Source organism: Xenopus laevis, chromosome 7L (assembly GCF_017654675.1).
Source record: "Xenopus laevis strain J_2021 chromosome 7L, Xenopus_laevis_v10.1, whole genome shotgun sequence".
Lineage (NCBI taxonomy): Eukaryota > Metazoa > Chordata > Amphibia > Anura > Pipidae > Xenopus > Xenopus laevis.
Window position 1 is genome coordinate 135,468,622 of NC_054383.1, and position 17,572 is coordinate 135,486,193.

At 41.1% G+C, this 17,572-nt stretch overlaps 1 protein-coding gene across 1 annotated transcript; it reads left to right on the plus strand.

The window, feature by feature from the left end:
- Positions 1-2,442: 2,442 nt before the first annotated feature.
- Positions 2,443-6,084, plus strand: LOC108696874 (extensin). Its single transcript, XM_018226566.2, has 2 exons — positions 2,443-2,994; positions 4,234-6,084. Exons 1-2 carry the CDS (start codon positions 2,506-2,508, stop codon positions 4,447-4,449), a joined length of 705 nt encoding a protein of 234 aa, XP_018082055.1. The 5' UTR covers positions 2,443-2,505; the 3' UTR covers positions 4,450-6,084.
- The last annotated feature ends 11,488 nt before the right edge of the window (positions 6,085-17,572 follow it).

The following is a 17,572-nucleotide window of genomic DNA, read 5'->3' on the forward strand; positions in this document are numbered from 1 at the left end:
CCAAAGTTGTCAGGTTATAAAATTTAATATACGTGCACACGCGTGTATAAGCTGGTATGTGCATGAAAAAGTGGCCATGCTGATTTAATGTGGAAATCTGAATTGCAGGCAGTGTAGAGACAATGGCCCAACTAGGGGTTGGTGCATATGAGGTAGGTGTCTAGTGTTCCTCAAGCTTTGTGTCCTAGGCACCTGCCTCTTCTGCCCACCACTAGTTCCAGCCCTGTGTGAACTTCCCAAAACGTTCATCTCCTCTCTACTTGGCTGTTTGGGCTGCAGAACGACTTGTCTTGATTCATGCAGGAGACCCTCACCCTGTATCAGACTGACGTCCAGCAGCAGTGACCCCTCATCATTCTATAAGAAAAATTGTGTGCCAGTAGCCCTCACATATATAGACAGTGCCACATATAATCAATTTATTATCCATCCAAGGGGCAGATTTACTAAAGGGCGAAGTGGCCGTCGCTAGTGAAAAATTATCCAGAAATCCAATCTGCAGAGACATTGGCAATTTTACTAACAGGAGTAGAGGACAATTCACTAGTGAAAGAGACCGTCGCTAGCACAGTTTCACGCCCTATCGGCAGGCGAATTTTTGCTCAGGTGAACGACCGTTAGTTCGCAAATTAACTAAAGTACGAATTATCAATTACGTTACCTTTCGTTTTCTTCACCAGCTCAGACCAGGTGAACTGATAAGATGAAGCTACATCCTCCTCTTATGTCAGTGACATCATATCCTGTATGCCGAAAAGTTATTAAAATGATTAAAAAAAAAACACTGCCGTATTTTCAGATTTTAAATTGGGATTGTCTTTAAAAGTTGTAACGGTTGCAAAATTTTTGTTTTAACCTAAGCATCTGAGGGGCAGGCCACATATGTTTTAGGGTGGGCTCATGTCTGGGACATTAGAGGATCTCTTTTGTCTTTATTTTGCTTCCTTGGACATGTGTAATAATAAGTGGCCACTTTGCACCAACATCTCTAATAAAGACTTATATTTATGACCTGTTTGTACCCGCCCTATTCAAATTGATCTAAGCGTAAGAGTACTAACGAAGTTTTACTAGGTAGAAACTAACGCTAGTGAAAGTTCCCTATGAAATGCTTACGCTAACGAATTAACGCTAGAGAAACTTTCCTAGCGTTCGGCTGTTGAGACGCAACTTCGCGTTTTACTGAATTAGCGTAGTGGTAACTAGGGATGGGCGAATTTTTTCATTTGTTTCGCCAAAAAATTTACGCCCATAGACTTGTATGGTGTGTGTCAAAATAAATAGACGCGCGTCAAAAAAATTTCGCCGCGCGACAAAATGTTTTTGACTCCCATAGACTTTAATGGGCGTCCGCGACATTTCGCCAGCGGCGAATTTTTGGCGAAACGAAACGGGTCAAATTCGCCCATCCCTAGTGGTAACGAATTTGCACCTGGCAAAGTGGCATGGAGTGTGGCGGATCCTTCGCAGGTGAAAATTTGCCCTTTAGTGAATTTGCCCCTATTGTTCTCCCACTATCATATACTCCCCCTCGCTTCTCTGCAAATATATATATATATATAAATTCATAGAAATGGGATCTTCAGACAGAACAACATTCCTCATCTTCTCAAAAACAGCCCAGGGCACCGTCTATTCTGCGGAACTGATTCCGTATTCGTCCAGCTGAATAATCGTAAAGTAACTCCCTTCTGCAGAAAGTTGTTTATTGGGGGTATTTACTAAAAAATACTCAAATTTATCAAATTATTTTTATTAAAACAAAGTCAACTTAACTCCCACCTACAAATATAACCCATTTATCAAATAAATCAGCTTTAAAAGTTTGGTTCGGCTAAAATCTTGACAATTTTTTGCTAATTATTGTGTGACTTTTGCGATTTGACTCCCGAATAATTCAGCTTTTTCAAATTGTCATACAGAAACCAGGGCAAATCTTCAAATTGTAAAAGGAATATCTGCCATTGACTTTTACATGACCTCAACAGAGTTATTTGGAGTATTTTCAGATTCTGATTTGTCGCAGTTTTGTGACTTTTTCTGATTTCTGTTGCTAAAACAACCGACCCAAAAAGTTGCAGTTTAATAAATCAGCCCCTAAGTGTGCTTTTAATTCACGTGGATTGGTTACCCTTATATTAATGCTCAATGTCCTTGATATCAACTAGAGTAATAACCATTATTTAGATCCAGATGGTTTTTTTTGTTACGTGGGGGTTCAGACCAGTTGTCTGTAGGGGTGTGACATGGTGTTAAAGATGAAACTTGGTGTTTCTGTTTCACTTTGTATTGTTTACTTTACTTTAGCCTCCCAGACCTGAAATGAGTGTTGTGTATTGTGGGTTTTGTAATGTTGTGTTGTATTTGCATTTCAAAACTATTCGTTTTCAGTAGAAATAGGTGCCATTATTATTCTGCAAGCTTTATGGGGTGGAACCAACACTACAGGGTCTATAAATATATAGGGCTGAAGCTCTTCTATCTCACAGATGCCTGAGGAAGAGCATGGAGATGTCTCAACTGTCTTACCCTATACTGTGTTATCCTCCTCCAGAGTATTATACTCTGTATATTGATCCTCCCGCCTATGAGCCTCCAAACCCATCATCCACAACATACTCTGATTCTTCACTGCCTCCATATCAACCTTCTCCTCAATCCTCAGCTTCCATAGAGAGGACTTCTGAAGGTTCTCCTCCAGACTACTGTGAGCTTTCACTGCCATATTGCATTAACAACGGTTCTTCTCTTCATGCACCACCTCTGGATCCTGTTTCAACAACAGCTGAACTGCCTCCTCCAGGCAACTATGAGCTTCCACCACCATATTGTATTACCACCCATTCGTCTCTTCGTGCACCACCGGCTCCTGCCCACCAGCAGCTCGAGCTCACTGTGCAACTGAAGGCAAACAACAGCTTCATGTTATTTTGCCTTTTCACCTTTATTTTCTTCCCCCCATTTGGATTGGTCTGCATCATCTACTTTTGCAAGGTAACTAGGAATAGCAAATATTTAATGCCATAATTTGGGTCAGTAGGGTCAGTAGGGTGGTATTCATTTTTAAGACTAAAGGATAAGTAAATAAGTGAATGTAAAATTGATGAGGGGGCTATTCTAACCACTTTTGCAATGTACTGTTACTATGAATGAATTTTGTTACAACAGCGCCACCTGCTGGTCATTTTCCCACCAGTCTGACCAGCAAGTAGTCAAGGAAGTTGTCAGGAGAAAGAAAGAGGCTGATGTTCTTCTGCTTAGGAAAGATGGAGAAAGGTTTCTAATTTTATTCCTAAGCAGAAGAACATCAGCCTCTTTCTTTCTCCTGACAACTTCCTTGACTACTTTTATGGGAAAAATTTTTTTTTTCAAAATGAATCAGTTAATAGTGCTGCTCCAGCAGAATTCTGCACTGAAATCCATTTCTCAAAAGAGCAAACTGATTTTTTTATATTCAATTTTGAAATCTGACATGGGGCTAGACATTTTGTCAATTTCCCAGCTGCCCCTGGTCATGTGACTTGTGCCTGCACTTTAGGAGAGAAATGCTTTCTGGCAGGCTGCTGTTTTTCCTTCTCAATGTAACTGAATGTGTCTCAGTGGGACATGGGTTTTTACTATTGAGTGTTGTTCTTAGATCTACCAGGCAGTTGTTATCTTGTGTTAGGGAGCTGCTATCTGGTTTGGTTACTTTCCCATTGTTCTTTTGTTTGGCTGCTGGGGGAAAGGGAGGGGGTGATATCAGTCCAACTTGCAGTACAGCAGTAAAGAGTGACTGAAGTTTATCAAAGCACAAGTCACATGACTTGGGGCAGCTGGGAAATTGACAAAATGTCTAGCCCCATGTCAGATTTCAAAATTGAATATAAAAAAATCTGTTTGCTCTTTTGAGAAATGGATTTCAGTGCAGAATTCTGCTGGAGCAGCACTATTAACTGATTCATTTTGAAAAAAATGTTTTTTTTCCATGACAGTATCCCTTTAATATCTTGGAATTAAATTATTAATTTGTAAGGTTTACTTATCCTTTAAGTCAACAGCCTTCAAAGACACCAAAAGAAAAGATTGTCTGTGAGGCTTAAAGGGCAGGGATTTGTACATATAACAGATTAAAGAGCTTAAGCAGGAAATGTACCAAAATAAAAACACATTTTTCGGGCATAACCAGTAGCCAATGGCAAATAAAGAGGCATTCTACATGAGATTCATTTATGTATTTCTTCTATTTTCTAGGTGAAATGGTTTATCCATAGAGGAGACTTTGAGAAGGTGAAGACGCTGAGTGTGACTACGAATCATATAAATAAAACATTATTTTTGTTCAGCCTTCCCTTGGGTGTCACTATTTACACGGCTATACTTCTTGTCTGCGTTTTGACCAGTAGAAGTGCATTAGCCACACAAAAGAACGCTACGCACTACATGACGGGAATTGACTTTTCACCCTAATAATATGTTGCCAGAGGCATTGGTAACTTCTAGTATTATTATTTATTATATTTTTTAGTTCTTTTACTCCAAAACAACATCCAGATGTAACTGTGCAATTGATTCAATGTTTGTCTGTATTTGTACCTGTCTCCTTTTTGTTTCCCTTTATTCTGTAACTTACTGCAGGGGATGATAATCTTGTACAGGCATGGGATCCCTTATCCGGAGACTCATTATCCAGAAAGCTCTGAATTACGGAAAGGCCATCTCCTATACACTCAATTTTATCCAAATAATTCCAATTTTGTAAAACAATTTTTTTTTTCTGTGTAATAATAAAACAGTAGCTTGTATTTGATTCCAACTAAAATATAATTAAGCCTTATTGGAAGCAAAACCAGCCTATTGGGTTTATTTAATATTTATATGATTTTCTAGTAGACTTAAGGTATGATGATCCAAATTACAGAAAGGTCTGTTATCCAAAAAACCCCAGGTCCTGAGCATTCTGGATAACAGGTCCTGTCCCTCTACAATAATACCCCCATGCTCAGAGCCAGGGCCGTACAGAATGGGTTTGCTGAGATGGGAAGAAAAAGGAAAGTACATTTAAAAGTCGTAATCACATAAAAACAGATACATCCATTCTTTTTTTTGTGATTTTTTTTTAAACTGATAAAAAATGTTTTTGCTTCTGAGATTAAAGGGGTGGTTAACCTTTAAGTTAACTTTTAGTATGTTATAGAATAATTCATTCTAAACAACTTTTCAATTGGTCTTTATTATTTATTTCTTACAGTTTTTGAAATTTTTATCTTTTTCTTCTGACTCTTTCCAGCTTTCCCCCCAACCCCCTCTGGCCAACCCCTATCACAGCCGCAACCTCCCTCTGGTAGGTAGGTAGGCAGCGTCAGACTGGGGGGCCCAGGACCCACCGGGCCACAGCTTCAGGGGCCCTCCACACCATCCCCATGGCCCCCAGCTACAAAGTCTAATCTGCTGGGAAACCACCTCCTTCTCCCACGCATGAGCGCATGCATAACTTTTGCCAGTGGAAGGTAAGGAGGAAAAGTAGGGAGCAAGTCTGGGCCGGCGGGCCCTCGACATACATATGTGCGCGCATGTGTGCATACGTTTTTGCAGCACGTGACCGAGGCCCAGGAGGTTAGGGGGAAGTGTGGGGAGCGGGTCTGGCCCAAAAGAGCCTGGCCCACTGGCCCAGTCCGACCCTGTAGGTAGTTAGATTTGCGGTACCTCAAGTAGGGAGCAGGTCTGGGCCAGCAGGGCCCATGAGAGCCGGGGCCCGCTGGGTTTTTTCCCGGTGCCCCGCCGGCCCAGTCCGACCCTGGACATCACTGACCATGCAACCAAGCTACATTTGCAATTACTCATTACAGTCTAGAGTCAGAGGCTAGATTGTCATCGTTATTATATTCTTTTTTAGGGATGCGCCAAATTTTTTTCTAAATTCAACCAAATAACGAATCTTTCAAAAAAGGATTAGACTGAATCCCAGATCCTAATTTGCAAAATTACAAATTAACACAATTACATGATCTAAAGTCAAATCATTTTAAGGGTTCAGGTGCTAGGATTCGCCGGAATCCCAAATCGAAATTTTATTACTTATTTTTCAAATGAGCCGCTCTCCCATTTCTTCCATTATGGTTATCAGATCACTGCCTGATTGATAGTTTCATGGAAACTTATGATGAGTAAGTTCTGTATAAGGGAATACATAAAATCCATGGAGTACACAGAAAGTTGTAAAAGGGGTGTCTATAAAAGGCTGAGACATTCAGGGTCTCACCTAAAACTGTCACAGACACATTTCAGTTGGTCTGTGTTGCATAAAGTTTGTACAAGATTCTGTATCCTTGATTCATAAATAAATCATCTGTTCTACTGAAACCCTTGTCGCTGAGCCTTGTTCTTTAATAAGTAGGGATGCACCGAATTCACTATTTTGGATTAGGCCTAACCCCCGAATCCTTCGCGAAAGCTTTGGCCTGAATACCGAACCGAATCCTAACTGCATATGCAAATTATGGGTGGGAAGGGGAAAACTTTTTTTACTTCCTTGTTTTCTGACAAAAAGTCACACGATTTCCCTCCCGTCCCCCTTAAGAGCATGCAAGCCAAAGTCCCGAAGAGCCGAAGTCCTGAAGAGCCGAAGTCCTGAAGAGCCGAAGTCCCGAAGAGCCGAAGTCCCGAAGAGCCGAAGTCCCGAAGAGCCAAAGTCCCACAGAACTGTGGAAAGTCCCAAAGAGCCGAAGTGAAGAGTACCCGAAGCCGCAAATGGAGCCGAAGCTGTGAAAAGACCTGAAGCCATGAAAGGAGCTGAAAGTTGTCGAAAAAAAAAAACCCTGAAGAAGCTTCCATCGCCAAGGACAAGGAAGAAGAACCTGAGGTAAGTTCCACTGAACACCAATGCTTTATCTTAATCCTTTATGGGCCCCTGGCCACCAAAATAAAAAATCTATGGGACCCTGACCACCAAAAAATTAAAAAAAATCTATTGGGCCCCTGACCACCAAAAATGCAAAAAATCTATAAGGCCCCTGGCCACCATTTTTTTAACTTGTAAGTGGGGGGGGGTTGCTGGCCAACAATTTTTGATTTATATTTCTATGTGGCCCCTGGCAACCATTTTTTTAACCTTGTGGGATGGGGGGCTGGCCACCATTTCTTTTAACTTGTAGGGGGGCTGGCCACCAATGAAATTTTTTTTTTACTTTTATGGGGAGCCCCTGACCGCAAGTAAAAAAAAATTTGATGACCTGCCCCTCCCACAAGATATAAAAAGCCATTGGTGATCAGGGGCCCCCCTGCAAGTAAAAAACAAAAATTGGCCAGATACTCCCAAGTTTTTAAAAAATTGCTTGCCAGGGTTTAGTGTCTAAGGGGGGGCCTTGCCATGCTTCACTTACTTGATTATTCGGGCCCCCCTGTGCACGTCTATCCCAAACAGGGTTTCTGCACTATGAGGCTCCGACCGGAGGGGAATTAACCCTCCGGGTCCCTACACTTTGTTATAATAAAAGGGGATTGCTTTGAAAACGAGAGGCTGCAGAACCCTACAGTACAGCGGAATTTACTGGTTGCCCCTGATCCATGTTTTTAGTGTTGTGTGTCCATGTTTTCTTTGTTGCCTTATCTAATAATTTGCATTTCTACCATATTTCTCTTACATTAAAACACATGACATTGGTATTGTGCAAGCCTTACTTCATGGGGTGTGCCCATAGCTAGAGGGTTTGTAAGACGTTGAAGTTTATAGATCTCAAAGCTGCTTGAGAAGGACCATGGAGTTGTCTCAGGCCTCTAGATGTTACCCCATTCTCCTGCCTACGACCCTCCTAATGCTTTGTCTATAACATACTCAAACATCCATTGCCTCCTTATCAACCTTCTTCTCAATCAACAGCTGCCAGATCCAGGTTTCCTGAACCATCTCCTCCAGACTACTGTGAGCTTCCATCACCATATTGCATCTCTAATGGTTCTTCTCTTCATGGACCACCTCTGGGCTCGACTTTACCAGTAGCAGATTCCCACCTGCAGTCGCTTGAAGATCCACCTCTGAGGAATGACTGGACTTTGGACGAGATCACTGTAAATAACTGCTGCATTGTTTTCTCCTTTTGCCACTTAATTTTATTCCTCCCCCTCGGATTGGTTTCCATGATCATCTCCTTCAAGGTACATCTACGTTAATGTCAGTAGGTTGGTTTACTGGTTAAGATGAATATATTGATTTAGAAAGTGGCATCTCTTTTATTGCAATATATTGGCTTTTATATGTAGAATCAGGAACAAAAAGATTCACCATTTCAGCAGTGCTCGTCCTGGCAAACAGACAGTTAGGGTAAGGCCAGACGAGGAGATTCGGGGAGATTTTGTCGCCTGGCGACTTATCGCCACGTCTTTTGCATGACTATCTCCACGAAATGCCTCAGCGTCTTTTCCCCATAGGCTACAGCGCAAAATCGCCTTCGCTAATGCACACGCGGCGATGCATTTTCAATAGTCGCACAAAGTTGCCTCAGTGAGACGTTAGCTACTTGTCTGGGCAGCCCCGTCTAATAGAGATTCATTTATAGAAGGGTTGGGCTTGGTCAACTAAGGGCTTCTGGGATTTGAGTCTTTCCACTTAGTTGTAATACATTTCTTAGTATTGGGATGTCACAAATGATTGTATGACAGAGAGTCCAATGTGTCCATATTATAATTGTCCAACTGGGTATTGATTAGTCCAAAAACTATTGGTTTTCAGTGAAACCATTGCGCTGCCTTTTTGGGCATCTTCTTGTTTCAGGTGCCAGTCCCTTTGTATTGCTTTACTTTGGGCACCATATTGGTTAATGAAAGGAAAGAGCTTCTCATTCTTTTTAGGCTTATTTTTGAGAAGCTCCTTCAGAGGGGACGTGTAGGAGTCCTGCCCCTGTTGCCACTGGGGACCAAAAAGAAACAACATGGACAAACATTTAGGTAGGGATGTACTGAATCAGGATTTGGTTTGGGATTCGGCCAAGATTCAACCTTTTTCAGCAGATTCAACCGAATCCAAGTGCTTGGCCAAACCCAATATAAATCTAAAAAAATCACGTGACTTTTCATCACACAAACAAGAAAGTAAAACATTTTAACCGCAAGCTGCATGCGTCATTATCTCACCCCCTAATTTCCCTGATTTACATATGTAAATTAGGGTTCAGATTCAGTTCGGTACTCGGCCTAATATTTCACAAAGGGTTTGCGAATAGTGGATTTGGTGCAGTTTTCGGTAGGCCCAGGGCATGATTAGGCAGATTGGAGCATTGCCTGGGAGGATCAGGAGACATGTTGATGTCTCTAGATGGACTTTTTTAAAATGTGCCCCCTTTCCACTTACAGCCTCACACCCAGGGGACCCAGTTGGAAGTAGGTCCCGAGCCACCGAGGGAGAAGAGCCCTGCCAACTGGTATGCAATGTGTGTTGAAGGCCCTTGGTTTATAACCATTCAAGTAACTGCAGGGAGTAGAAGAACACCATCCCTCCCAACTTTCCCATTTTTCCCAGGACAGTCCCGACCCGCAGTCCCTGATTGTTACTGAAATGTCCCGACTTTCTCTTTAATCTCCAGCACTGAACAGCCAGAAAAAGATACAAAGTTTCTAACTTAATAAGCTTCTGTAAGAGAGCCCAGTATATATACTTAGATGCTTTTGAGATAAGCAGGTCTCTTGGGAGAACTTAGACTCACAGTTTAAAGGGCAATACCCCTTCATTAGCAAAACTGTAATAACACATATTTTTTAGGTGTAACACCCCTTTTACAAAAAAGAATAGAGGAAATCACTTGAGAAATGTGAAGCTGCCTTCCGGGGGCAATTCCCCTGCTCTCTGCCAGGAACATAATGATACAGTCAATACGGTGTATTGCCAAAAAACACTTGCTGACATTAAACCAAAATGGAATTTCAACCCACACTGACTGAACAATCTTGTTCTATCAGCTCTAACCATTTGTAACCCTCCTCATCGTCTCCTTTGCTTCCATTCTAATCCTCCCCTAGTCTTTAACTGTTAATTCAATGTTCAATCACTATACCATGTTTAAGGTTTACTTACCCTTTAAGAAAAAAACAGCTTTGAAGCATTCCAGTTGCAATTCTTTGAAGGGGTGGTTCGCCTTTAAGTTAACTTTTAGTATGTTATAGAATGTCTAATTCGAAGAAACTTTTCATTTGGTCTTCATTATTTTTTAATTATTTACCTTTTTTCTTCTGACTCTTTCCAACTTTCAAATGGGGATCACTGACCCCATCTAAAAAACAAATGTATTGTTATTGCTACTTTTTATTACTCCTCTTTCTATTCAGGCCTCTCCTATTCATATTCCAGTCTCTTATTCAAATCAGTGCATGGTTGCTAGGGGAATTTGGACCCTAGCAACCAGATGGCTGAAATTACAAACTGAAGAGCTGCTGAATACAAATCTAATTAACTCAAAAACCACAAATAATACAAAATGAAAACCAATTGCAAATTGTCTCAGAATATCCTTCTCTACATCACACTAACAGTTAATTTAAAAGGGAACAACCCCTTTCAGTTACTTTCTTGCCTTCCCCTTGTAGATGTTTTATAGGTATCACTAGATCTTGTATAACGAAGAAACAAAGGAACAGGGTCAAATTCCGTTAATAATTAATTTATATAGTGGTTGGATTATCTTGCACTTACAGTTATAGCTAAACTAATAAAAGTTATTTTTAACAATCCAAAGCTTCTTTAAAAACTGGGAGTCTGGGACCCAGGTGTTAATCAAATCAGTTATTCATTTATTGTGAACATTCATGTTTATTACTGGGATTACACCTGCCTGGAAGAATTTACTACACAGGATGGGAGAGAATCCATGTTCTTTCAAATATTGACTAAAGCAGAATATTGAGTCGAACGAACCTTTCATAGGAGAAAGAACATAGGCTGTTTCCTTTATATTAGATATTTTATATTATATATCTTTATATAATTATGTCTTCTATTCAACTGGAATGAAGACAAACTGCAAAACCATTGAACTGCAATGTGCAAAGATACATTTAGGGGGTTATTTACTAAACTTGTTTTGGGGGGAAAAGCCAAAAAAAATTGAGCGATTCTGGAAAATACTCAGAAAAAATCATACGATTTGGGGTTTCACTTCATTTTATCGAGTTTCTACCCAAACCGATTAAAACAATACTTTTTATATAATAAATAAGATCAAATTGGGTATTAGAGTTTGGTTGTGATTTTTTTTATTAAAAAAATTAGATAAATTTGGATTTTAGGAAATAACCCTTCCCCATTTTAAAGCCTGTATTGGACCTGTCCATTTGGATGGCTTGAGAAACAGTCCCCATGATTGGCATGTTGGAAGGTATATTACTAAAGAGGTTGGGAATGGGAGAGGTCCCTGCTGGAAAAATATCCGGCAACTTACCTAAAACTGTGTTTTGAGAGAGACTGGGACACCTGTGCTTTGCATGTGCTGTACCTCCACCTACCGGGTACCAAGATTCACTTTAGGGGTCCCCCTAGGACTAAACATTTTAACACACAAATATAAAGAATAGAAGGGGCATTTACAGGGTTGTTCAACTTTCAATTAACTGTTAGTATGATGTAGAGAGGGATATTCTGAGACAATTTGCAATTGGTTTTTATTTTTTGTTATTTGCGGTTGTTGAGTTATTTAGCTTTTTATTCAGCAGCTCTCCAGTTTGTAATTTCAGCAGTCTGGTTGCTAGCGTCCAAATTCCCCTAGCAACCATGCATTGATTTGAATAAGAGACTGGAATATGAATTGGAGAGGCCTGAATAGAAAAAAAAGTAACAATAACAATACATTTGTAGCCTTACAGATCATTTGTTTTTTAAATGGGGTCAGTGACCCCCATTTGAAAGCTCAAGAAATTCAGAAGAAGGCAAATAATTCAAAAACTTTATAAAAAAATAAGACCAGTGAATTTAGCTTGCAAAAGCCAAAGAGTGTGAATAACAAGAAATAAATGATTAGGAAAGCCTAAGTGACCAGATACAGGGATTGTCAGTATTCACTGGGGTTACTAAGTCACTCAGTTTATTAAAGCTATTGTGCAACTTCTATTAGTGAGGACATTCAGCAAATATTAACTGGAATAAAGATAATAACAAGCTTTATCCACGTACTAAAGTATGGAGAGTCAGAAATATAATGAGATCCAAACAGCAGATTCCTTTGATTGGAGACAAATAACGTAATTAAATACTTTTCCTCTGCCTCCGGAGATTAACTGATGAAAAAGTGTGTAGAAAAGATCAGTTGTGGCAAATGGCAGCAGAAAGTTAGATGGAAAAATGAGAAAAGGTGATGGAGCACAGGTGCAAGGGCGTGCCTCCGGTCCCTCATGCTGTGGGCTTCAATGTAGCACGTGTCATGATACTGCAATTTGGCTATTTAAGGATGTTACTCTGGTCATTCCTTGATTGGTTATTAAGTGATGTTCCTGCTGATTCTCTGGGCTACTTCCTATTTGGTTCTACTTGGTTTTGATTACTGCCAAATACTTGACTCTGATCCTGTTCCACCTGCCCTGACCCTTGGCTTGTCTGACCCCCATCTGCCTACTCTCAGGAACCTCACTTTTTGACTTCACTGGCCTCTCCACTTTCCAGGATGCTTGGTGTAAATTTGAGTTGGTCACTCACTACATCTTATGCTCCCTTAAGCTTGATACAGGGTTTCACCATAATACCCCCATGCACAAAGCCAAGTCCATACATCATGGGTTAGCTGAGAAGAACCTGACTTCACAAAGCCGTGACCTCAACCAAAGTGAATGAATTGGAACCCTGACTGTGAGCCTGATCCCCAACATCAGTGCCCATCTTCAATAATGCTCTTATGGCTGAATGGAAGCAACTCCCAGCAACAATGTTAGAGACATCTACTGGGGACAGTCCCCCTAGAGCAGGGGTACCCAACCTCTTTTATTCGTGAGCCACATTTAAATGTAAAAAAAGAGTTGGAAAGCAAAACAAGCATGAAAATGTCTATGGGGATGTCAAATAAGGATGGTTAGTGGCTGTTTGGTAGACCATATATGGACTGGCAGCCTACAGGAGACTCTGTTTGGCAGTACACCTGGTTTTTATACAACCAAAACTTGCCTCCAAGCCAGGAATTCAAAAATAATCACCTGCTTTGATGCCACTGGGAGCAACATCCAAAGGGTTGGTGAGCAACATGTTACTCACGAGCTACTGGTTGGAGATCACTGGCCTAGAGTATGGGTTGCTATACAGCCATAGAAAGTGAGGGGCAATTTGTTTTATTAATCCACTTCGTTTTAGAAGGAGATGATGAAGAGGCAGGTGTCCACATTTGACCATGTAATGTATGTATGTCATTTTATTATAGACCAATCAGATGGTCTACTAATGAAACAACAATGGCTTGACTTCTCCTTGATGTCCCACTCTAATTCAGGTAAAGTTCTAGCACCTTTAGGATATATTTATGTGAAACAAACATTGTTTCATGCAAGTGGTAGAACTTAGGCAGATAGAATGGAAAAGTAATGGCAGGGGGGTCTCACTGCCTGCCTTGACCATGAGCTCTACCGCCTTGCCTCCCCCACTAATCAGCTAGACCATACTATGGTCAGTAGATAAAATACCGCCAGGATGTTATTAATGGGGTATTTTAAACTTGAGTTTAAGTCAAATTAGCTTTGGTTCCTATTTTTCCTGCTAATCGTTTTCTGCAAAGAAGCTAACATTCCTCCTCTGTTGCTGACAACCTGTGTATGCACCCCAAAAGAATCCCAACATGGATTTCCAAAGTTCTCATCCCAACTAGACACTAATGAAAGGATATCCCGATGCACCATGCGCAAGTTTCAACCAATCCCACTCAACCATTCATGCTGTTTTTGTGACAACCCAACCCAATGTTATGGTGGTGCCTCAGCCTGGCTACTAGGATTATTCGGGATGTTCCATTGCCAACATTATTTTCTGCTGCCCCCTTCCTGGGGATAGCTGCTCTTATCTTCTCTTGCAAGGTTGGGAGGTTTTTCAAGAAACAGGGTGGCTCATTGGGTAGCACTTCTGGTTTGGAGCACTAAGGTCCTCTATGTTCTCCAAGTATATGTATGGTGGGTTCCAAAAACATACATAGGTGTTCTCTACAGGCTTTGAAAATAGCATGAATAAGAGCAAGGCAGAAGCTCCTAACTCCTAGTTGATTGAATATTTAATATATTTAATTGAAGCAAGTTTTGTTCTTCTCCCTTGAAAGTTTTGTAACCTGATGAGCCATGTTGAAAGCTTCAGTTTGCACACAACCGATATCAGGCAACTAGGTGGAACCGGTACTGAGGTCATGAAAGAAAATGGTAGATATCCAATGTCATGGGTGTGCCCAGTGTTGTGGCCTTCAAATAAAATACTTAGTGAGTGAGGATTTAAAATCATTTGGGAACTTGGAGAGACTGAGCTGAGATTAAAGTTGATAAAGTTGCTTGATATTTAATGATAAATCAGTTCCTCCTTTGAAGAAAACCATTGAAGAATGTATCCACCACCGCAGAATCCCACAATGGATTTTCAAGGGGCATATTGCAACCAAATACCAGTGCAAATGTATCCTGTACAGACTGGACCCCCTGCTTATGTTAGCCAGTCCTCCTTGGATTCTCAAACTGTGATTAGTGGCCAGTCTATTGCCATAATGCAACCTCAACCTACCTACAAGGATTACATGGGATGCTCCATTGCCAACCTTTTATGCTGCTGCCTGCCCCTTGGTGCTGTTGCCCTTGTCTTCTCTTTCAAGGTAACTAGACTGGACACCTCTTAAGGAGAGGAGTGGGGTAGATTGGGCCAATTGGGGAATGCAGTGGTTGAATGGGTAAGGAGTTACAACTTCTAGCTGATCAGAATGTGACCTAGCTAGAAGATATTTAATCTGTCATAAACTCACTGGCATGTATGACCTATCTTCAAATCCTTTATCTTCTTGCTGTTACTCAAACTTTGCTCACCTCTATGGACATTACCCACTGGCCATTCCTATGGGGGCTCCATTTTCAGTTTTGTACTTGAACATGAAGATCATTATAGTGGTGGAATTGTTCTTTTTCTTTATCCCAAATGTAGGGTTAGACTTTAAGCTCTTCTTCTTGCTTTTCTCCTTACCTTCTGTTAAAGTCCACATCATGTGTGTTATATATTGCTCCCCTGGTCCCTCTTCTATATTTCTAGATCCTCCCCCCCCTTGCTATCTCTCTTGTGACACACCACATTCTAGGTGGTGTCACAACAGGGTCTGTGGACTTTAGGAGACTCATTCGCTAACTTATTCTCAAAGGCCTGGGTTTTTGTTAATTCTTTGTTGAAAGAACAATAGAATATGCAAAATGGAATGTAATTCTGGAATAACTATAATGCTCCTCAGTGAATTGAGAACAATAGTTGCAGCCAAACTCTCATGTAATGAAGGAAACAGTAGAACACCAAATGACCACCTTTATTCCAGTTTCTCCTGGAGGGTGAGTGGCAGGATTGTCCCAGAGTTAAATCTGTTGGATCCACTCGCAATGATGCAGTAAATTGATTCCCTCTGTGTTCAATCATCTCCAGCTGATGATGGATATATGTTGTTTTCCCATCACCAGTCACAGGAGGACAACAGCATTTGCACACTGAGATATAATCCAGCACATGTAGACGAGGCAGAGTATAGACCTACAGGTATGGCGCCACTCATCAGATTGTGCCAGGCAAGGAGGGAACTGCAATGTGGGCAATCTCCCAAACTGGGCACATCTACTGGACACATACAGTGTTGGTAATCCAAATGCCAGAGGATGGTAAAGAGAAAGAGGCAGTGAGTCTGCAGTACTTTGCCCTTACTAAATTCTCATACTAGGAAGCTCTATGTGTACTAAATGCTAAATACTGGCACCAACCTTGATAAAATTCCATTGCACCTCTCTCTCTTCCAACACTCCGTCTTCTTCCTCTCTTCGGGGAATGTAAGTTCCAGGTTGGTTTTCCCCACTCTTGGGGTGATGCCTCTCATTGTGATTGGCCAGTTTAACAAGAGATGACAGTTCCTGACAGGCACTGATACAATCTAAATTGTCAGTGTGGTTTTGTTTGACTTTAAAACTTGAAAGTGTGCTATACCAGGTATCAGGCCCTTAAAGTGGAACCTAGGTGAGCTAGAGTGATACACCCAGGACCCAAACCCTTCTAATGTTCAGTGGTGGAGCTCAGGCTGCTCACTAGCTAATCTGAACCTATCTCTCACTCCTGGAATGAACACTTTTTCCACTACATCCACCTTCCAGAGAGGTGGAATCACAAGAAAGAGGCAGAACACATGTTGGCTCCCCTTTTTATATAACATCTCCTGGCCACAAAAAAGCCATCTCTTGTAACTTTAAGAGTCGAACTTCTGGGTTTTAACCCAAAAATTTGGATCTAGTAGTGCAGAGAGAGCTATCGCGCTCAATGCACTAGTGATGCTGCCCCTCTTTGACCCGATCCAACGCGAATTTTTAAGCACGGAGTGGGAGATGGGGGGGCGGCACCTCAGGCTGCTGATATACTGTTCCCCCATTTTTTTGTTTCAGACCCGGGATGACATGCGTCGAGGCGACATGATCTCCGCCGCAAGTGATTCCCGCTGGGCATTCACCCTGAACATGATGGCACTGGTACTTGGACTTCTTGGAAACCTGGCATGGATCACTTATACCATTTATTTGATATCCATTCCCTCAGTTCCTTCTGTATCTTACAATGTGGAGTACCCAACTTTTGCCAATATACACCCATTTCCCATGTCATAGCTTCTAGACCAGGGGTGGGCACATTATTGTCCTCTGGGAATCGTAGATCAATAAGAGCTAAAGGGCCGTAGTGTTGATATTCCATGAGGTTAGTGAACCAGTAGGGGTTCTTTCTAAGCCAAGGCTAATGATTTTCCTTTGGGGCAATATAAATAGGAAATTAAACTCCTGTAATAAATTAAATTTATCCATTTTTCTCTTTAGTATTATTATCATTAAACAGTGCAAATTGAACCTGGTTTGTTTTTTCCATTACCTTGGGTGAAAGATCCTGCACATTTATTCCAATGTGATTGGCTTGAGTTGTCCACCATAGAGTGGGTGAGACTTACCAGCCTCTACTTACCCTCAATAACCAATCCAGGCAATAGTTAGGGGACAATGTTTATGCAGGTTTATTAAGCCCCCAGGGGTAAAGAGGGACGTAGAACAGTGGAGGCTTTTCACTCTGGACCCTCTTAAGTGATGCCCCTCTATGTTACTTTATTATAACTTTATTATAACTTTATTATAACACCCCTGATGATGTCATACATCGAGCATTTCTGGGTGTGTGTCTGTGCAATTGAGAGAGGATATTACTCTGTAAGGCTTTGTATATTTGTTATACCTGTACCTGAAATGTAATCAATTGCCTTTTGATTTACTCTGACCCCAGAATTTGCATTTTCTTAAAGGATAAGTAAACCTTAAAAATAAATGAATGTAAAATTGATGAGTGGGCTATTCTAAGCAAATTGACAAGTACCAAAAAGAAAGGAACTGC